The following is a 21,588-nucleotide window of genomic DNA, read 5'->3' as shown; positions in this document are numbered from 1 at the left end:
GCATTCTTCCAAACAGTAACTCAGGGAACCAGAACCCCTTCTAGTTCCATATAAGACACTCTCATCTTATACACGTGATCTCCAAGGTCACCGTGGAATGGGGCGGAAGAGTATGGAGGACTATGCAGGAGGTTTCATGGCTACCCATGTCCCATTGGCCGAGACTCAGTCACACGGCCCCAACCTAATTGCAATTAGGCACTCAATTATGAGTGCCCAGGAAGAGGAAAATACACAGCATTGGTGTTACCATATGCATTCTTGAGTTAAAGATATTTGGGAGAAGAACTAAAAGAAGAGCCGCTCCAAGTCTACATTTGGGTTGATAAAAGGATGCTTGAGCATGAAGACATCAGCAAAAGCAACAAGACCAAGAGACACACCATCCACTCAAGAGCCCTCATTGGTATTGAGGGTTTCTGGGTTCTTCACTGTGGGTGGGATATTTCCTCAAGACTCTACATGGCTCTTCCCTCTCATCCTTCAAGTCTCTGATCAAATGTCACCCCCTCAGTGAAGCCTCTCCTGACAACCTATTTCAAATAACTCCCCACCCATCACTCTCCATCCATGTAACTTGCTTGATTTTCCTTCACAACAATAACTACTACCTGAAATCACATTATGTAGCTCTTTATTTGTATATTATATGTTTCCCTCAGGAGTAAGATTCTCTTTTTCGGGGGTGGTGGGGGTGAGGAAGATTAGCCCTGAGCTAACATCCAGGCCTACTGTCCTCTACTTTATATGGGGGATGCCGCCACAGCATGGCTTGATAAGCGGTGCATAGGTCCCCTCCCAGGATCCGAACCTGTGAACCCTGGGCCGCCGAAGCAGAGCACGTGAACGTAACTGCTGTGCCACTGGGCCGGCCCCCGAGGAGCAAGATTCTGAGGGCAGATACCACATCTTTCTTCTGTCCTCAGCATCTGGAAAAGCTCCTGGCACTGGGTAAAGACTCAGTAGAACTAAGCAAATGAATAAGTGAATGAATGAGTGAACTCATCGATTGACCTCTGGGCACCAACATCCTTCACAGAGTTAGGAATCTTAGTAATGTTTATTGAATGAATGAAGGAATCCAGAACAAGTATTCAGGGGGCAGAAGTAGTAGGATAAGCCCTGGATTTAGGGGAAGCAACTCACCCCAACACACTACCTATCCCACCCAATCCCACCTGACTCGACGCTACTCACACCAGCCCTCCATCACTCCTAACTCGACTCAATCATGTCCATCATGGGCCGGCCCCGTGGCTTGGTGGTTAAGTGCGCGCGCTGCAATGCTGGTGGCCCGGGTTCGGATCCCGGGCGCGCACCGAGGCACCACTTCTCCGTCCATCCTGAGGCCGAGTCCCACATACAGCAACTAGAAGGATGTGCAGCTATGACATACAACTATCTACTGGGGCTTTGGGGGAAAAAATAAATAAATAAAATCTTTAAAAAAAAAAAATAATGTCCGTCAACTGACGAATGGGTAAACAAAATGTGATATATCCACACAATGGATATAATTCAACAATAAAAAGGAATGAAGTAGTGATGCATGCTGCAACATGAACCTTGAAATCATTTTGCTAAATGAAAGAAGCCAGACACAAAGGGCCACCTATTGTATGATTCCATTTATATGAAAAGTCCAGACTAGGCAAATCCACAGAGGCAGGAAGATTAGTGGTTGCCTACCGCTGAGAGGTTTGGGGGAAATTGGAGAGTGACTGCTAATGGATATGAGATGTCTTTTTGAGGTGATGAAAATGTTTTAAAATTGATTGTGGTGATGGCTGCGCCAAGTCTGTGAATATACCACAAACCAGTTAATTATATTTTTTAAATGGGTGAATTATATGGTATGTGAGTTATATCTCAATAAATCCCTTTTAAAAAACCCTCAACCCAACATCTAACCCCCAATTCATGTCACTCCAAACCCAACTCTCATCTTAACTGATCCCGTCTTGACTCACCAAACTGCCAATCCCCATTCATAGCAACTGTTACTTACCTCTGCTCAGTTCAGCCCATTTCTCAAATCGACCCTAATTCAATTCAACCCAACATCCAATTCCAAACCCTTAACTCAATCCACTCATCACCCACTCTCCAAATCAATGGATCCCATCATTAATCCACAACCCCTAACTCACTCAACTCACTCCAAACCAACCTCCAATTCAACTCATGTTCAACCCATTTTCCACATAACTCACCCAACCCCTAACCCCCAACCACCAACTCACCCCAAGGCTCAACACCTAACTCAGTTCTCTCTACCCCCAACTCACTCCCCTGACTTGCCACCCAGACCTTTGACCTCTAGTCATTTGTTTCATCTCAAACCAAAACCATGTCCCATGTTATCTCTTGAAACATCCCCTCAACTCAGCCAGTGAGTCCAGGACTAATCAAGGTCAGTATGGAGATCTGGCTATTTTCTTTCTTTCTTTTTTAAGTTTGATGACTTCCTAATAGGGTCACAATTTTTTTCCAGCTTTATTGAGATATAATTAACGTATAACACTGTATAAGTTTAAGGTGTACAATGTGTTGACTTGATACACTTATATGTTGTAAAATGATGACCACTACAGTGTTAGCTAACACCTGCGTCACATCACATAATTACCATCTCTTTTTTGTGGTGAGAACATTTAAGATTTACTCTCTTAGAGATCTGGCTATTCTCAACTTTTCCTCTAGGGGCCTGAGTTAATAAACAGACCCATCACCTCCAGTGAGTCCCATTATAATTGGGTTCCCCCATCCCCGAAGCCACCTCCAACAAAAGACACAATTAATGAATACAGGTGGTGGAAGATGCCTCAGGTGAGACAAGAGCCAGACCCTAAGAGAGATATGGCCAGCACCAGATGAAAGACAGAGACAGGGACACAGTTCACTGGTTTATTCTTAGACTTAAGATGCCAATTATGCCCTATGGCCCCGGAGGGGTGGGGATCATGCTAGAATCTCTCTCATCATATCCCAGCCTTCCCTAAGGAGGAAGCAGATTAAATATACCACAAAGTGGATTTTCCTTTTTAATACAGACCCATATATAAATAGGGCAGCAACATTAGGATCCTGATTCACCCCCACCATCTTGGTCCTCGAACCACCTGGCATGGCAAGGTGCGTTTGGGGAAAAAATAGGGGCACAATATTCAGAGCTGGGCAGCCAAAGGAGCACACAGCTCAGTCCAGGGAAGTCCCACTTCCCTCTGCAGTCTGACTTCAGTTCCTTCTCTGTGAACCCACCTGAAAATAGGAATGAATGAAGGTGTCCCAGCCTGGGATCAGGAGACATCCAGTGCTTAACTACTGGGAAGGGGAGCACCAAAAGATGTTGAGGGCACTGACTGAGGAGGAGGAAGCAGGCACGGGGGGTATTCATCTAACCAGCTCTGAGTTAGAAGTTCATTGCATGGGGGATCGGGGGTGGGGTGTTGAGGGCTGGGTGGGCATGGAGGGGAGAAAAAGCCAGGCTACAGTATGCCAGCTGGGGTGCGGTGGGGGGAGGCTGGACTCATGGGCCAGGAGAGTCCAGCCCCCAGGCCCCTGGAATGGAGAAGGAATATTTTTTGGCCAATGTGCAGACTCTCCCCTGGCTTCACAGTCACAGGAGATGATAAATACGGCGGCTTCAAAGCCTCAGCACCAAATGCGCCCCGTGTGGGGCTCCCTCATTGTCCCTCCCACCCCCGAAGTTCTCAGCTGCTAAAGCAGACAGGGCCCAGTTCAAACCCAAACTTCTGGTTCGTCTGGCCAAAGTCAGTGGCCGCCACGTCCCACAGGGGCAGAAACCCCACTCGGGTAGAGCTGAACTCCAAGAGGGTCTTCGTCTGTCCCTTCCGGAGCTGACCACAGGGAGACACGGAGGGTGAGTTAGGAGAGGGCAGCCGAGGCCTCCCCTCCCCGCTCTGGCCAGCCCCTGCCCTCCTCCTCTTACCCTGCAGCCATCGTAGGGGACGGTGATGGTGGCTGCTGCCGTCTGGTTGAAGGACACCTCCTCCCCGTTGGCCCCAAGGAAGCGGAGGGAGTGGCCGTAGTCGCCTGCAGCTTCGTCCAGCCAGGCGGCCGAGTTCTGGCAGGAGTATGTGAAGCTCTGGTGGGCGGTGGCGCTCAGCAATTTCAGGAAAGTCAGCTGTACTACGCTTACCGGGGACCCATCAGCATCCACATAGGAGAACTGGGGGTGAGATAAAGCAGAATGTAGGGGTGTCCCATTCACCTCTACTCTCTCTGAGGAACCCACCTCCCAGGATCTCCATCCACCCACAGACCTGCCACCTCTGCCACGACCTCATCCTTGGGGTGGCCCCACCAGCCATCCAGCCATCCGTCATTCTCCTGTGAGCCCCTAGGCACATGTGGGTGGCTCCTGAGTGGTTGACATGTGGCCAATGAGACTGAGAAACTTTTTTGTACTTTATTTGCCTAATTTAAAAATTTTACTTAATTATTTAATTTAAAAAAAAATTTTTTTTTTTTGGTGAGGAAGATTGGTCCTGAGCTAACATCTGTGCCAATCTCCCTCTATTTTGTATGTGGGTCGCTGCCACAGCATGGCTGATGAGTGGTGTAGGTCTGTGCCTGGGATCCGAACCTGTGAACCTGGGCCGCCAAAGTGGAGCGGGCTGAACTTAACCACTACGCCACCAAGCTAGCCCCTAAAATTTTTTAACTTTATTCAATTCATAATTAATAACTGAGCCTCAATCCAGTTACCAGAAAACTTAGATTTGGAACAAACCTAAGTTGAGTCTGTGAATCTACTTTTTCAATGGCAGGTTTTATGGAAGTATGGATCAAGTATTTCCAATGAAATTTAGTACCCAAATTACGATGTGCCATCAACGTAAAATATGCACCAGACACTCTGAGGAACTCGTATGAAAAAATTTTAAATGCCTCAGTAATCTTTATACTGATATGGCAATATTTTGGATATATTGGGTTAAATAAAATATATGGTTAACTTATCACTGGCTTGAGATGACTGGCTTGGTAATGCATCCTTTTTGGCTTCCTTCTCTGTATTATTTCCATGTTCCCTGACTGATTTCTAGAATCGCCTCCCAGATGAACTACTTGCAATTGAGTCTCTGTCTCATAGTCTGTTTTGGGGGAACCCACAGATGCCACCTCACATTATGTTATAGCTTTGTTTCCTTGGTTATCATTTGCCTCCTCCAGTAGAATATTAGCTGCGTGAAGTCAGGAACCGTGTTTCATTGGCTGCTTTGTTCTCAGGCCTTAGAATATACATGTATGCTACATAAATGAGTCCCAACTGGACCCTACACCCCCCCACCTCTCAAACCTGCTCTTCTTCTCATTTACGTCTCAGAATCTCACCAGATTCCAGCCCCCAAGCCAGGAACTTGGGTGTCATCCTAATCTCCCTCCCCTTCATCTAACCAATTACTAGGTCCTAGTGACTTGATCTCTTAGATGTTGTTCCAAGCCACGCCCTCTTCTCCATCCCTGGAGCATCAGCTCCAGCCCAGACCCCACTCCTTGCTCTCCTGGACCAACATATCAGTCTCTCCTGGGTCCCCAGCCTCACACACACACATCAGCTCCAGAGGTATTTTTCTAACACAGAGATTTGATCCCTTCCTCCCTTAAACACACTCCATGGCTCCCTACTGCCCATAGGTCTTTCTGGGGAGGTGGGCCTGGCCTTCCTCCACCTCCCCAGCCTCTTCTCCTACCACATTCCCCCTCACACTCTCTAGAGCAGAACAAGTGGCTTTTTCTTTAAATTCACCAGACCGTCTTTGACTCTGGGCCGTTACATATGTTATTCCTTCTGCCTGGAACACTTTTCCTTGTCCTCCGTAACTTGCTAACCCAACTCATTCTCTACGCCTCAGCTGAGCTGTGACTTCTACCAGGAAGCCTTCAAGTCCTTCCAGCACTGCCTCTGGATTTCCACCAGGCCCTGTGCTTCCCCCCTCACACAGCCGACGCTGCACCAGCTGCCCTCTTCCCCCAACTTGTGATCACGGTGAAGGCAGAGGCAAGTCTGTCCTGTTCCTCTCACCCCTCAGAGCCCCTCCTCTGACTCCCCATGCCGGGTCTCACAAATTATTTTTACCATCTCCCACCTCGGCCTCTGACAACTCACCTTCTTCCCTCGACGGAATGTGCTATACCAGTTTCCTGGCTTTTCCCTGGACCAGGAGGCCAGTTTCACCTGGGGGAGGAAGGGGGGGGTCAGCGTAGCAGATGCCCTGGGTGCCCACCATGTCCTTTCTGCATTTACCTCCCCACACTGAAGGCTGCTGAGTAGATATCAGGGACTCTTGGGCTGTTCTCTGGCCGTGGGAGTGGACTTGGCCGGCACACAGGGCAGACCTAAGGGGCTGGAGGTCCCCACCCTCTGAGGCAGCCCCAACCAATGACTGACAGCAGCTGGTGGATAAATGCCCCAGCTCCCTCTCCATCCAGGTGGGACAACTCTCAGGTGGCGGCTCCACACTGTCTCCTATAAGTCCCCGGATGGAACTGAGCCTTAGGCACCCAATGGTGATGTTTTAATAACACACGTCTTCTTGGCTGCCTCCCCGGCTCCTCTCACTTCCCCCTCCCCTCCTGGTGCCTCATGGGATCACATCCTAGATAAACGACTTGCCCTGAAGTCTTTGTCTCAGGGCCTGGGGAACCCAAGTCTAGAACATTCTCACTCCCCTCCCCAGCCGCTCTCTGGGTGGGAGGAAGGGGAGCTGGTGAGAGAAGACCAGGCCTCAGATGTCGGCAACCGTTTAGGAACCATGTTTAACCAATGTTTCCTGACATGCGCGTCGGTACCTCCATCGTGCAAGCATCCTATGAGGTGGCTACTTTCTTGAGCCCCATTTCTCAGATGAAAAAGCTGAGGTGACAGATCTGGATTCCAACCCAGGCAGTCGGGGTCCAGAGCTAGCGACGCTCCCCTCTGCCCTCCACCACTAAGCCTGGCACATGGTGTGGGAGGCTGTTCGGCTCCCTGATGGAGAACCCCCAGGATTTCTGGGGGACCAGAGAGGCTCACCTCCCAGCCCACAGCCTGGAGGGCAGTGAGTCCATGGGGCCTGTGAGATAGCAGGTCAGGAGACAGGGCAGCTGGGTGGTTAAGGGCTGCGACTCTGGACCCAGACTGCCTTGGGTAATCTCCTTACTGCTCTGTGCCTCAGTTTCCCTCTCTGAGAGGTGATGACAGAACTACCACATCGGGTAGCTGGGACTCAGTAAGTTAATGCAGCTAAAGGCTCAGAACAGGCCTCGCACACATAAGCACTTTTTAAAGGTTCACCATCATTATTAATTTCTTTCCTAGATTTTCTTGTCTGTCTTGTCCCATAGAAGGTGAGCTCTATAAAAGCAAAGAGATCTTTTTTCTTTCTGATTCTCTGCTAGCCCCAGCACTTCACAGGACTTGGCACACAGTAGGTGCTCAATAAATGTTGGTGCAAGGAAAGATAAGGTCCCAGACAAAGCCTGGTGTGTGTGGGGCGAGGAGGGTGCCGTGGGGGAGGCAGAGTATAAAGGAGACGGTTTCCAGAGCCCCGTGCCTCTTTCCACCAACCCCGCAGAAGAACTCACCATCTCAAACTTCTTATCCGGGGAAAGACAGGTCTCTCCACCCGCCGTGAAGTTGCAGAAAACCCTGAGCGCGTCCCCTGCACAGCCCTGGTTGGGGTCAATCCAGTATTCCCCTGCCGCAGAGCCAGGCGGGCGGGTGAGCGGGGGCGGGACCCGACGGCTCCCCGCCCGCCCGGGGAAGGGGCCGGACCTCACCGTCCGGCAGCTGCGGGTGGTTGCGGTGCAGCTCGCTGCACACGAGGCCCGGACGCTCCGCCGTGCCCGGAGGGCGCCGCAGCTGCTCCAGCTCCAAGCTCAGCGACGTGAGCGAGGCCAGCACCTCCTCCAGGCCGCCCTCCGGGGCCTCCGGCGCCGAGCGCCGGCGCCGGCGCAGCCCGTGCAGATCCGCAGAGGGACCCTGAGCAGAGGTGGGGAGGGAGGAGAAGAGCGGAGATGGGAGAGGGAGAGACAGGCAGAGATGAGAGAGAGACACGGGAGGCAGAGAGACACAGCGGTCGGGGGAGATGAGAAAGGGGAGAGAGAGATACAGACAGGGACGGGGGAGATAGGCAGAGAGAGACAGAGAGACACGCAGGAAGGAGAGAGACATACAGACTCAGGAATGGGGAGAGGCCAAGGTAGTTAAGACAATAAAAGATACAGAACAACAGGTCAGGCAAAGAAAGCAGAGAGATAAAATAGTGGAAGAGGATTTGAGGTGGAGACAGAGAAAGGTCCAGAGAGATGCAAGAGATGGAGAGAGATGCAAGGAGAGACAGATGGGGTGGGGGAGACAGAGCAGAGACAAGACCCTGTCAGAGGCCCGGTGGAGGCCCCCCAACTCTCCCCCACACAGCACCTCCCTCCCCACCTATATCCCCTGACCGCCCAGTGTGTGCCCCGCCCAGTTCTGGGCACTGGGGGACCCAGGGCTGATGCTCCAACACAGTCCCTGGGGAACTCACCGGGGGGCCGGGGGGGCCTGGGGGTCCAGTGTCTCCATGGGGACCGAGGGATCCCTGTAGGGAGAAGTCACTTGGGGGTGAAGTCTGTCTATGGAGACCCCTTCCCGCCAACACACACACACACACACACACACACACACACACACACGCCCGCACACCCTGGGGGAGGGTCATGCAATTTTCAGCAGCAAGCATAGAACACACATTTTCTTTCCATATTTTAACATCTCTGAAATCAGCATCTTAACATCTCTGGCAAGTCGTAGTTTACTGGCAGAATTGTTTTCTTTCACAGCAGTTTATAAAATAATAGTGCCTCTTACAATTGATGGCGTCTTAGATTTGATGAAATACGTGGTAGGTGTTGAATAAATGTTTGTTGAATACGTGATTGAATAAATAAATGAATGAATGAATGCGGAGGCGTCGAGGGTTCTGGTGAAGTGGAAGGGGTGGGGAGCGGGGATGTGGGAGCCCAGGGGAACAGCGAGTACTCACCGGGGACCCCTTTGAGCCCTTCTGTCCTGCAGGACCCTGTGGGGTGGGGTAGAGACAGGGAGAGCTGGAGTCCTGGCCTGGCCCACGAAGGTGACCCCACCCCACAAACCCCTAGTACTCACCGCCACGCCCGGAGGCCCAGGGTGACCCAGAGAGCCCACGGGACCAGGGGGACCCTGGAGAAAGGACATCGGGGTCATCGTTGATGGGGTTCATCCTATGGTCCAGACACATCCCCCACACAAGCCTCCAGTCCCCTCAAAAGAAGACCCCAAACCCCAGACACAGCCTTAAAACTGCAAGTCTGCCCCATTTTCCTCAGACCCAGGCTCCCCAAACCCCCACACCCACAGTCTTCAAACAAGTCGCATTTTCTGGCTCCCCACCCACCCTCTCCTTGGAACACATTCTTCCCACTCGGGGCAGGACACACACTCACAGGTTCTCCCTTGGGGCCAAGGGGGCCCTGCACGCCTGGCAACCCCCGATCCCCCTTCTCACCGGCCTCGCCAGGGGGGCCGATGAGGCCAATTAATCCGATGTGGCCCTGGAGGACAAAAGAGGCACGTGTCGGGGAAGAAGAGGGGTGCTGGGAGCCTTGGGGTGATGAGTTTGGGAGCAGAGGAGACCCCAATCTCCCAGCCCTGTGGCCAGGGAGGGAGGTAAAGGTGGAGGAGATGGAGGCAAATGGTGGCGAGAAGCATGGAAGGAGGTATCCTTACCTTCTCCCCCTTGGGGCCGGCATCTCCCTTCAGCCCTGGGAGGCCGGAGGGCCCCTGGAAGGAGAGTGAGGGTCAGTCGGTGGGACTCAAAGATGAAACCTCAAGGTCCATGTGGGTGACTGGGAGTGGTCAAATGGGAAATTACCCAGATTTCAAGTGGGAATCACCAAGGATGTGGTCATGGGGATGGTCAGCAGAGAGGAGGGATGATGAGAGACGAATGAAGGGGTTGGTTGGAGGATGGCCAATGTGAATGGTCAGTGGTCAAGATCAGTGTGAGTGGTCAGTGTAGACCACCAAGATGGAGGGTCAGTGTAGATGGTCAGTGTAGACCACCAAGATGGAGGGTCAGTGTAGATGGTCAGTGTAGACCACTAAGATGGAGGGTCAGTGTGGGTGATCAGTGTAGACCACCAAGATGGAGAGTCAGTGTTGGATGGTCAGTGTAGACTATCAAGATAGAGGGTCAGTGTGGGTGATCAGTGTAGACCATCAAGATGGAGGGTCAGAGTGAGTGATCAGTGTAGACCACCAAGATGGAGGGTCAGTGTAGGTGATCACTGTAGACCATCAAGATGGAAGGTCAGAGTGAGTGATCAATGTAGACTATCGAGATGGAGGGTCAGTGTGGGTGATCAGTGTAAACCATCAAGATGGAGGGTCAGTGTGAGTGATCAGTGTAGACCACCAAGATGAGTGGTCAGTGTGGGTGGGCAGTGTAGACCATCAAGATGGAGCATCAGTGTGGGTGGTCAGTGTAGACCATCAAGATGAACGGTCAGAATAGATGGTTAGCGTGGATGGTCAGGGTGGACCATCAGATGGACAGTCACGAGGAGTCAGCCCGCACCATCAGCACCCATGGTCACTAGACAGTCACTGGATGCCCAGGGTGGTTCCCAGCACCAGGACCTCAGGGGCAAAGAGGTCTCTTACCAGGGGGCCGGGAGGGCCTATCCGTCCAGGAGGTCCCAGGAGGCCTGGTTCACCCTAGGACGAAGCAGAACGTGGAAGGGCCGCACTCTGCCAGAACCCAGTGTGGACGCCCCCACCCCCCGCCCAGGGTCAGCTCCTCCGACTGTGATGAGAAGTGACAAGGCGGGGGCACAGGGAGGGCCTGATCGCACCCCCGCCCTGTCCCTATTCCCGCCGCACTCACCACAGGGCCGGGGATGCCTGGAAGACCCTCAGGCCCGACACGCCCAGGGGGCCCTCGAGCCCCCACTGGGCCTGTCCTCCCTGGGGGCCCATCAGGACCTGGCTCCCCCTGTAACGGACAGGGGCAAGGGAGGGGGCAGAGGGAGTCAGGGGGTACCTGCCTCCTGACCCCCAGGCAGGAACCAGCAGGGGAGGGGAGGGAACTGGGTACCTGTGGTGGTCACAGGCCCCCTCCCCATTCTGAGGGCCCAACTGCTGGTGAGGGGTCAGGGCAGGGACCTCACCCTGGGCGGGGGGGGCACTCACCTTGGCACCTTTCTCCCCTTCTCTGCCTTCTCGACCCATGCGGCCCGACGGACCCTGAGGAGGGACAGACAGTGTGAGGGGGGCCTATGCGAGTGAGTGGGGGCCTGTGGCGGTGAGTGGGGGTCCCCTGCGGGGGTGAGGGGGGCCTGTAGGGATGAGTGGGGGCCCCCTGTGGGGGTGAATAGGGGCCTGTGGGGTGAGTGGGGGCCCCTGTAGGGGTGACTGGGGGCCTGTGAATGTGAGTAGGGGCCTGTAGGGGTGAGTAGGGGCCTGTGGGGGTGAGTAGGGGCCTGTGGTGTGAGTGGGGGCCTGTGGGGGGGAGTGGGGCCTGTGGGGGTGAGTGGGGGCCCCTGTGGGTGTGGGTGGGGGCTGTAGGGGGGAGTGGGGGGCCCTGCGGGGTGAGGGGGCGTGTAGGGATGGGGGGGGGCCCCCTGTGGGGGTGAGTAGGGGCCTGTGGGGTGAGTGGGGGCCCCTGTAGGGGTGACTGGGGGCCTGTGAATGTGAGTAGGGGCCTGTAGGGGTGAGTAGGGGCCTGTGGGGGTGAGTAGGGGCCTGTGGGGGTGAGTGGGGGCCTGTGGGGGTGAGTAGGGGCCTGTGGGGGTGAGTAGGGGCCTGTGAGGGTGAGTGGCGCCTGTGGGGGTGAGTGGGGTCCCCTGTGGGTGTGAGTGGGGCCTGTAGGGGTAAGTGGGGTCCCCTGTGGGGGTGAGGGGGGCCTGTAGGGATGAGTGGGGGCCCCCTGTGGGGGTGAGTAGGGGCCTGTGGGGCTGAGTGGGGGACTGTGGCAGTGAGTGGGGTCCCCTGTGGGGGTGAATGGGGGTCCCCTGTGGGGTGGGTGGGGGCCTGTGAGGCTGAGTGGGACAAGGTGAAGTCAGGGCAGCCAGGAGGCAGGTCGTCACTCACCCTCTTACCAGGGGGCCCAGGGGGGCCGGGTTCCCCAGAAGCGCCAGGTGGACCCTGAAGAGATCATAACAGCACCAGGATGGCATCAGCTAATGACAGTTGAGCATGACTACCTTTCAGGATGCCTTTGACCCAAAGGCAGCCTTCCGCAAACATCACCCCAGCACCAGCCACTCCCGCCTCCTCCCTCGAGATGCTCACATTCACGGCGATGCCCCAGGAAGCAAAGCAGGAGCATCTACAGGAACCCTGGGTATCTCTCTCCTCCGGCCCCCCAATTCACCCACTCACCAGCCCCAACCCCCTCTCCCGGCACCACATCCTCTGTTCCCCCACTCACCGGTCCCCCAACATCACCGGGGTCTCCCTTCTCCCCTGGGGAGCCATCTAGACCCTGCAGGGTGGGGGGGAGACAGAGTCAGGAGGGGTCATGGGGGCACAGGAGAATTTGGGAGTGAGGCCTTGCCCAGGTCTGTGGGGGGTGGGGAGGTGGGGACAGAATTAGGGCATATGCCGGGTGGGGGGAAGGAGAGCTCACACCCACCGAAACTCCAGGGTCTCCAGGGGGTCCCAGATCTCCTGGGAGCCCTGTGGGGCCCTGGAACACAGAATGGCGAATAATCACATCTCTGAATTAGGGAGCACTCATTCATTCATTTCACAGATGGACTGCCCAGGCACAGTCCTGTTGCTGGGGAAACATTAGTGAACACAATACACAATCCCTGCCCCGGGAGAGGGAACATTCTCGTGTTTAATGCATGCAGGCGCAGAGCTGAGAATGTTCTGTGCACCATCTCATTTTAGCCTGCCAGCAGCCTCCCAGCTGGGGACTCAGATAGAACTGACCCTCCAAAAAGGAACAGAGCAAAATCAAGGTCCCACAGACTCCGAAGCTCCTCCCTGCCCTCCCCCCTACCCCGAGCCGCGTCGCTATGGGGGGAGGGTCTCAGTGTCTGCCTGACCCCGAATCCCACAGCGGCCCCAGCTCTGACCAGCATCAGTCTCAACCCGGCCCTTTCCAGAATCACCAGAGTGATTCCATGTGGAAGCGAGTTCACCCCATACAATGATGTGTAACCACTGTATTTTTGTGTTCATTCATTCATTCAATCGTTCATTCATTCATCCATGTTCCGGGTTGCTCGTGGAATCAGTACATTGGAGGAGGGGGCCCTGGCTAGAGGTCGGGGAGCAGGTTGGAGTAGACACGAGTGCCCATCCCCCATCTCTGCCTCCACCTCCCCCAGGACTCACCACGTTCCCTTTGCCTCCATCCTCTCCAGGGGGACCTTTCTTGCCTGGGGCTCCAGCAGCCCCAGACGGGCCTGAGTCCCCCTTTTCACCCACTTCTCCCTTGGGTCCCTTTGTGGAAATAGAGGTCAGAGGTCAGAGGTCAGAATAGCCTGGACTCTCCAGAGGTCCAGGGTTAGCATACCTGGACTCAGGAATCTGGGTGGTCTGGGACTTTCCTGGGGTCAGGGGTCAGAGAAGCCTAGGCTGCCCAAGGGTCAGAGATCAAAGGGATCTAGGACCTATAGGAGTTAGAGGTCAGGATGGTCCAGTTGCCAGAGGTCATGGGCAAGGATGGTCTCCCCATGTGCAACCCTGGAATGAATTAGAAAAGGGGCCCTCTGGGAAGGTCATCCCCAAGCCCGGGGTCGAGGTTTGTATCTGAGCCCCGCCTGCCCCCTCGGACCCACAGACTTGTGCAGTGTACAGCCTGGAGAACTGTACACAGCAGCCCTATCTGAGACCCTCCAGGGCTCTGTCATCAAGATAACTAGGGATGCCCTGGGTCAACGAGTGATCTAGGACTGTGGAGAGGTCAAGGGGGCCCCAGATGCCCAGGGGTCAGGGGTTCCCTGAGATGGGGGCACAGGATACAGTGACTCACAGGGATGCCGGGGGTCCCTGGGGGTCCTGGATCTCCAGCCTCCCCTGGCTCACCCTGCAGGAGGCAAAAGTCAGAGTAGGGAGAGGTCCCATCCTGAAAGACAGGGAGGGGCTCCCCAGAACAGCCCCCCCCCCAGAGCAGGACTGGTTGTACCTCCCCCTCCCTGGGCAGCTCCCTGCCCCCTCTCTCTCACCTTCTCACCCACAGCTCCTGGCTGACCGACTCCTCCGGGCAGCCCTGGGGGGCCCTAGAGAGATAGCAAGGGGTAGAGATAGGACTGTGAGATCCCAACAGCCCCTTCTTGGGAAGTGGATATCCCACCTCTGAGGCATCCTGGGCACCCCCGAGTCCTCACCTCTGATCCGCTGGGGCCATGGGGACCTCTAGGGCCTGGAGCTCCATGGGGACCCTGTGGGACAGTCAGAAGAGCATCCAGTGACCCCATGGCGCCTACAAAGGCGCCAGTAAACACAAACACCAACTTAGATGCTGGTGACCTGCATGACCCTTAAAATGACTATGTGCCCTGTGACCCCCCCCCCCAAATCGATCTAATGGCCACCTCCATCCTGCCCCTCCCCCTCCCACCTCCCCTGTTGTCCATACCATGGACCCCACGTCTCCGACCTCCCCTTTTTCTCCAGGAGGGCCTGGCAGCCCCTGTGGAACAAAGAAGGAAGATTGGGGCACAAGGTGGGAGGAACCAGAGACCATACCCCCAAACTCAGACACCCACCTGCAGGCCAGGGGGGCCAATCAGCCCTACGAAGCCTCTTACTCCATCATCTCCTTTCTGCCCAAAGAGGCCCGGGGGTCCCCGGCGCCCCTCAGCCCCATCTGCTCCCTGGAGGAAGGACAGGGGTGGGCACAGTTAGGGTCTGGGTCAAGGGTTGAAGATCAGCTTAGGGTCAATGTCAGGATTGAGGTTAAGAGTTGGGGTCAGGGTTAGGAATAAGTTGGGGGAGGGTCAGGGTTGGGTTTGGAGTTGGGGAGCGGGTCAGAGTTTGGGAATGAAGTCAAGGGTTGGAGTCAACGTTTTGAGATGGGCGTTGGGTGGCGAGTCTGGTTCGGGTCGAGGTCAAGGTCATGAGCAGGGTTCAGATGGGGTTGAGATGCAATCTAGGGTTGGGGTTGAGGTTGGGGCCCAGGTCAGATTCAGAGTGTGAGTTCAGGTTTGGGGTCAACATTGGAGGGTGGGTCAGGGTTGGGGTGAAGTGTAGGACTGGGTGAGGTTCAGCTAACGTGGGACTTGAAGATAAGGAATGGGTTGGGATTGGGATGGGGGCTGTGACGGGATTCAGGGTTGGGGTTCAGGTTGGGATTGAGTCAGATTCTTGGGTGAGCTCATGTTGGGCGTCAGTGTGAAGGGATAGATCAGGGTTGGGGTTGAATTTGGGCTTGAGTCCAGGCGGAGGACACTGTCCCTTCCCATCAGGGCTCCAGAGGACAGTCACAAAGCCAGAAGTACTCACTGGGGGGCCTGGGACTCCTGCAGGACCCTGTATCCCTGTTGGTCCAGGTGGGCCCTGGGGGAGGGAACAGAGTCAAAAGCCCCTCAAGTTCAAGATGGGGGAGTACTAGAGACATCAATCACTGCCCCCTTGAGCACTCTCCCCACCAGGAGTGACAGCTGCATCCCCCGACCCTGTCTTCCTAGCCACCAACTGGTGGGATCAGACACAGCGTCTGTCCTAAGCCGGCCCGTCAGGACGTTTCCCCAGAAGTCCCACCAGCCCAGGGACCCAGCTGGCCCCCTGGTGCCGGGCGCTGCAGCTGAAGCCTGGAGGGAAACTGGGCACAGGACGCCTCAGTGCCCCCTGTCCCCTGGGGCCCCAGCGACTCTGTCTGCGGTTGGCCCCGTTATTCCAGGCAGCTGGAGTGGCTCCTGTTGCCTGCCGGTGTCAAGATGGGGCTCAGGAAGGCAGCAAGCTCTGTGGCCTCCCCCGCCCATCCTCCACATCCCTCTCCCCTCCCCAAGGACCACCCCCTGCCCCACTCACCGCATCCCCCTTATCGCCTTTGCTTCCTTTGTGACCCGGGGCGCCCACTTCTCCCTGCAGAGGAAACAGGGTGAGGCAGGACCCGGCCTCCTCCTACCCCCAGCCTCCCCCAGCCCCCTCTCCACGAACCCTCTCTCACCTTGTCCCCTTCCTCGCCAGAAGGCCCCACAGCTCCAGGAGGTCCTGGAAGCCCCAAGGGCCCTGGGATCCCGTCTTTGCCCGTGGGGCCAGGGGGACCACGTTCGCCCTGAGGGGGGAGTGGGTGGGGAGTCAGGGGTCAGGGCAGGAGTGGGTCCTGAGGATGCCTGAGGAGTGGGGTGGGCAGGCACTTACCGGGGACCCCTTCTCGCCTGCGGGGCCAACAGGGCCTTGGCCTCCACTCTGGCCGGGGAGCCCAATGCCTCCTGCCGGGCCCACAGGACCGCGCTCCCCAGGGGGGCCCTGAGAACGGGGGTGAGGGGTCGGGAAAAATAGCAACAGCTGTGGTTCGCGTTTATGGAGGGTTTTCAAGCCGCCAGGCACTCAGGTGGTTACTAGACGTATCCAATCTGTTCCCCACACAGCAGCCAGAGGGCGCTGTGAACACCTGAGTCAGGGCATGTCCCTCCTCTCCCCACAGCCCTCCATGGCTCCCACCTCACCAGGAGGAAAAGAGAAGTCCTCCTGGCTGCCCACACGGCCCTGCACGACCTGCCCCAGGCCCCTCCCTGCCCTCACCTCCTCCCTCTCTCCCCCTCGCTCATCCCCTTCCAGCCATGAGCCTCCTGGCTGTTTCTCCATCATGCCAGACACAGTCCAGCCTCAGGGCCTTTGCACTGGCTGTTCCCCCTGCCTACATTGCTGTTCCTCCACACATCCACGTGGCTCCTCCCTCACTGCCTCAGGTCTCAGCTCAAACCTCAGCTTCTCAGGAGGCCCTCCCTCACCAGCCAATTTCAGCTGCTTTTCCCCAAACTCCACATTCTCTGCACTGGTTTGCTTCATGGCATTCATCATGGCTGATCTTGTCTCTCCGACCAGAATGTAAGCCCCAGGAGAAAGGAGGGTTTTATAGGCTGATGTCTGGCACACAGGTAAGTATGTGGCAGACGGGTCATCTCAATGAGATCTCTGATAATCTCTGAGATGGGGCTGTGTTACAGATGAGGAAACTGAGGGTCTAGGAGTGACAGGACAGCTCTGCCAATGAGTGACAGAGCTGGGTGTGACCCAGGCCTGTCTGAGTCCCCAAATAGTGGACTTAATCATGACAATGCCCAGCTCCCCAGATGCCCCGAGGCCCCTCCACCCTGCCGCCCACCCAGCAAGGGCGTTACACTTACGTTGGCCCCGATGGGCCCCGGGGGGCCCTTGTCACCCTTCAACCCAGTAGGTCCCTGAGGGAGGAGATGAGTCACAGTCAAGAGACCCCCCCAAGGGTGCCTCCAGGTCCTGTCTCTAGGGGGCTCACAGTTCCTACCCCCTTCCTGGGTGCTGAGGCCACCCAGGATTCACCGCCATGTCCCTCTCCAGAGCCCCCCTTTTCTTCTCCGCTTCACAGCCCAGCCAGGCACATGCAGGAGGGGCTGCAGAGGATACTCACGAGGTCCCCGGGGGCTCCTTTGGGGCCAGGGAAGCCCCGGAGTCCAGGGGGCCCTTCCTTTCCAAGGGGTCCCAGTGGTCCCAAGTCCCCCTGCAGGAGTGCAGAGGACAAAGGTCAGGCTCCAGAGAAGGGGTGTCTCCCCCCGTCTGTGAGTCCAAGCCCCCTCCCCTGTGGGGCTCATTCTGAGCCTCGAGTGGGCGTGGGGCCGTTGAGGGACCTTTGGGGCTGCTCAACCGAGATCTCCCACGGGGCAGGGTCTCACCTTGGCCCCCTCTCTGCCTTCCAGGCCCGGAAGACCTTGTTCACCTGGAGGTCCAGGGGGGCCTGGGGGCCCCCTCTCACCCAGAGGCCCTGCATCTCCCGTCTTTCCCTGGAAAGGAAGAAGGCTCATCTTGAACAGAGGTGGCTGAGGGTGGGGGTCTGTCTGACCCACCTTAAGTACCCCCCACCTGGGGCAAAACCAGGGAGACTTGTGGGGTCTACTCTGACCTGAGGACCCACGACACCAGCTGGTCCAGGTGGGCCTGTCTGACCTTGGAAGCCCTGGGGAGAAAAATTAAAAGGGGGTGTCACACGGGGAGGAAGAAATGGAGAGCCTAATCAGGTCGGGGGTCAGAGGTCAAGGGGTCACTCACCAATTCTCCTCTCTGTCCAGGGTGCCCAGGTCGTCCGTCTTTTCCCTGGGGGCCCTAGGGGATGAGGTGGGAGAGAGTTAAGGCACAAATAAGGGGCCTCCCCTCTCCCTGGCTCCCCCTCCTACCCACCCCCCAATCAGAGTGAGCTCACTCACAGTGGGACCCTTTGGCCCCGGGAATCCGGGAGGGCCTTGCAGACCCAGGAGGCCCTGAAAGGGAGCCAGAAGTCATCATCTCATCCCTCCTGCCCAGCCGCCCTGAGCCCCACATCATGACAAGAGCTGACACATACTAAGTGCTTTCTGCATGTGGGGCATGGGGCCAAGCACTCTGCACGCAGTCATTTCATTCGCCACTGCAGCCCTTGGGGCGGGGACTGTGGTTATCCTCATCTTATAGCGGGAGACACTGAGGCACAGAGAGGTTAAGTGACTCACCCAGGGTCACACAGCAGGTGAGTGTCAGAGTTAGGACTTGAAGAAGCCTCTGACAACAGAGGCTGCGCTCTTTCCACATTCTGTGTTATTGTGTCTGCCCACCTACTGGGCTTGTCTCCCCCCCAGAATCTCACACGCACACACAGACACACACACAAACACACACACTTACCTTTTCTCCAGGGATCCCGGGGGCCCCGTCCTGGCCCACGTCGCCCTAGGACAGAATGAATGAGACTCAGGCTGCAGAACAACCTCAGCTGGGAGGGACTTGGTGAGCCTGTGGCAGAAGGTCTGCACAGAGGCCTGATCACACCCACCCCATACCTTGGGGCCTGGCTGCCCCGTGGCACCAGGTTGCCCCCTCTCTCCACGGGAGCCCTGAAGAGAAAGAAACAAAGATTAGAACTGAGAGGGTGGGGGGGCCTGGGAGATGAGACCAAATCCTCCAGTCCCCACCCTCCGTGACCCCCTCTCTTGCCCCACTGGGGACACTGACATAACCCAAACCCTCTTTCCTTCCCACTCACGACCTCCCCACCACCTCTCCTCTCACAGCCCCTCCTCCCAGCCCTGTCCCCCAAGGCCCAGTGGGGTGGGGGGAGCTCCCCATTTTCTTACTGGTGGTCCCCGCTCTCCTTCCAGGCCTGGCTGCCCCGCCTTCCCCTGGAAAATAGAGCAGGTGAGGGGGCAGCAGAAGAGAGTTACGGTGCAAAGACATGACACAAACACACAAATGCATCCAGTCACAGACCTAGAAGGACGGCTGCCACACTTTCATTCACACACACACATAAACACGACTTAGACACACACAACCCTACAAAGATCACAGATCCCCAATTACATGTATGATTGCACCTATATGCTCCACACCTACAAGCATATTCGCCCACATGGACACCTATTTATCACAGCTGCATGGTATGGACACATGATGTATGCCATCATGGCATGCTTTGGGCAATACACAGCCCAGGTGGACATGCCAAGCTTGTCATGTAATATGTCCCTTGCACACATTTATACCCAATGTAAACACATACATGCATGGATTCATGTGAGGACACAGTCCTATAAACACAGCAGTATACATACACTCATGTGCATATACACAACGTCCATTTACACAGCTGCAGTGCACACATAACAAGACAATGCATGCGTGTATACAGAATCACTCAGTGTACACAGAAATACATGCACGTGTGTATATCCATATCCTTTCACACACGTTACACGCCCCTTGCACACACGCATTCCCACAGTCACACAACGCACATGCAGGCTCAGTCTCTTGTTCACCCAGGCATGGGCCCACAGGCTGCAGCCTCCAGACCTCTTCTGATCTGCATTGAGAAGCAGACGGGCTGCACACACACATATGTACATACAGGCAAGTGAGCTGTGATGCCAGATGGGGTCACCAGCATGTGCCCTGCATTGCACACGGGAACATGTGTGCGCGCAAGTGCTTCCAGACATAGACACAGCCACTCAGGGGCCCACCTGCTGTCATGCACAGCACACACGCTGTTCCACTCACGCAAGCCCCTCCCTCTCCCCTGACCCCTGGATCACAACTCACCCGCTTCCCTTTCTCTCCTAATGGTCCCAGGGGCCCAGGAAAGCCAATAGATCCCTGAGTGGAGAGAATCAGAGAGAAGAGCTTGGGTGAGGAGTGGGTGGTGGGCAAAGTTGGCCCCTCACTCCATTCAGCCACTCCATCCTTTCAGGCCTTCCAGGCCACTGATTCCAGAAGCTTCTTTGGTCCTTCCAGCCCCAGCCTCCTCCAGGGCAGCTCTCTGCCCTCCTCTTTCCCCACTCTCCCCACTTGCTCACTCCACTGCAGCCACGCTGGTCTCCTCAATGCTCCTTGGACACACCAGTACACTCCTGCCTCAGGGACTTTGCACTGGCTGCTCCCTTTGCCTAAAATGCTCTTCTCTCAGGTCCCCACAGAGCCTGCTACTCCTCACCATTTAGATCTCATTCAGATGTCAGTCCTTAGAGAGGCCTTCTGCCACCATCCTGATGACCACATCCTCCAAGTCACCCTCTGTCTATCACATTATCTTATTTTATTTTCAATACAAATAATACTTTATTGAAATAACCTCGTTCACTTGCTTACTTATTCAATGTCTGTATTCCCCACTAAGACATAGCACTCCAGTCTTATTCCCCACTGCCTGGCACGTGGTGGTGCTTACTCAGTATTTGTTAACTAACTGACTCCAGTCCATGCTGTCCTGCCCATCTTGGAGGCAACCTCCTTCCACCTGGGGGAAGATATCATTGGCTCTGATATCTCTTCCCATGTCTCACTGTGTTTTGAATCCCAGATCCACCACTGGACTAGCTGTGTGGCCCTGGACAAATGGCTTAGCCCCTCTGAGCACCAATCTCCTTGTTTGCAGCCTGGGGATACCAACAATACCTCCCTCACACGGTTTTGGCAAGGATTAAATAGGATAATGTGTGAACAGTGTTTTACACGGTCTTTGACAGATAGTAATTGCTCAAGAAATGTGAGCTGTCATTGTTATTTATGATGACGATTACTCACTGCCATGGACTGAACGTTTGTGTACCCCCCAAATTCATATGTTTAAGCCCTAATCCCCAGTGTGATGGTATTTGGAGGGGGGGCCTTTGGGAGGTAAGTAGGTCATGCTGGTAGAGCCTTCATGAATGGGATCAGTGCCCTTATAAGACGAGGAGGAGGCTGGAGACTAGATCTCCCTCTCCGCACCCCCCCCCTCCACGCTGCCATGTGAGGACACAGAGAGAAGACAGTCATCCGTAAACCTGGAAGACAGCCCTCACCATAACCCAACCATGCTGGCACTCTGATCTCAGACTTCCAGCCTCCAGAACTGTGAGAAATAAATATCTGTTGTTTAAGCCACCCAG

At 55.6% G+C, this 21,588-nt stretch overlaps 1 protein-coding gene across 1 annotated transcript in view; it reads right to left on the bottom strand.

Annotated features, from left to right (window-relative positions):
- Positions 1-2,899: 2,899 nt before the first annotated feature.
- The window catches only part of COL5A3 (collagen type V alpha 3 chain), a 37,376-nt gene continuing 18,687 nt past the window's right edge, over positions 2,900-21,588 (bottom strand). Inside the window, exons 32-67 of the mRNA XM_014796962.2 lie at positions 20,261-20,314; positions 19,294-19,338; positions 19,000-19,053; positions 18,845-18,889; positions 18,391-18,444; positions 18,236-18,289; positions 18,090-18,143; positions 17,863-17,970; positions 17,601-17,690; positions 17,341-17,394; positions 16,352-16,459; positions 16,158-16,265; positions 16,019-16,072; positions 15,491-15,544; positions 14,755-14,862; positions 14,625-14,678; positions 14,374-14,427; positions 14,212-14,265; positions 14,019-14,072; positions 13,379-13,486; positions 12,666-12,719; positions 12,462-12,515; positions 12,122-12,175; positions 11,222-11,275; positions 10,917-11,024; positions 10,694-10,747; positions 9,758-9,811; positions 9,475-9,582; positions 9,158-9,211; positions 9,036-9,071; positions 8,538-8,591; positions 7,789-7,990; positions 7,594-7,706; positions 6,137-6,205; positions 3,953-4,192; positions 2,900-3,860 (exon numbers count right to left, since the gene is read on the bottom strand). Coding sequence (XP_014652448.2) covers positions 3,714-3,860; positions 3,953-4,192; positions 6,137-6,205; positions 7,594-7,706; positions 7,789-7,990; positions 8,538-8,591; positions 9,036-9,071; positions 9,158-9,211; positions 9,475-9,582; positions 9,758-9,811; positions 10,694-10,747; positions 10,917-11,024; positions 11,222-11,275; positions 12,122-12,175; positions 12,462-12,515; positions 12,666-12,719; positions 13,379-13,486; positions 14,019-14,072; positions 14,212-14,265; positions 14,374-14,427; positions 14,625-14,678; positions 14,755-14,862; positions 15,491-15,544; positions 16,019-16,072; positions 16,158-16,265; positions 16,352-16,459; positions 17,341-17,394; positions 17,601-17,690; positions 17,863-17,970; positions 18,090-18,143; positions 18,236-18,289; positions 18,391-18,444; positions 18,845-18,889; positions 19,000-19,053; positions 19,294-19,338; positions 20,261-20,314 — 2,823 coding nt within the window. The 3' untranslated portion in view covers positions 2,900-3,713. The remainder of the gene's footprint in view (positions 3,861-3,952; positions 4,193-6,136; positions 6,206-7,593; positions 7,707-7,788; positions 7,991-8,537; positions 8,592-9,035; positions 9,072-9,157; positions 9,212-9,474; positions 9,583-9,757; positions 9,812-10,693; positions 10,748-10,916; positions 11,025-11,221; positions 11,276-12,121; positions 12,176-12,461; positions 12,516-12,665; positions 12,720-13,378; positions 13,487-14,018; positions 14,073-14,211; positions 14,266-14,373; positions 14,428-14,624; positions 14,679-14,754; positions 14,863-15,490; positions 15,545-16,018; positions 16,073-16,157; positions 16,266-16,351; positions 16,460-17,340; positions 17,395-17,600; positions 17,691-17,862; positions 17,971-18,089; positions 18,144-18,235; positions 18,290-18,390; positions 18,445-18,844; positions 18,890-18,999; positions 19,054-19,293; positions 19,339-20,260; positions 20,315-21,588) is intronic.

The sequence above is a fragment of the Ceratotherium simum genome, chromosome 39, assembly GCF_057802395.1.
Source record: "Ceratotherium simum simum isolate JZ-2026a chromosome 39, ASM5780239v1, whole genome shotgun sequence".
NCBI lineage: Eukaryota > Metazoa > Chordata > Mammalia > Perissodactyla > Rhinocerotidae > Ceratotherium > Ceratotherium simum.
The sequence above is the reverse complement of the archived record's forward strand: the minus strand, read 5'-3'. Positions and strand labels throughout refer to the sequence as shown.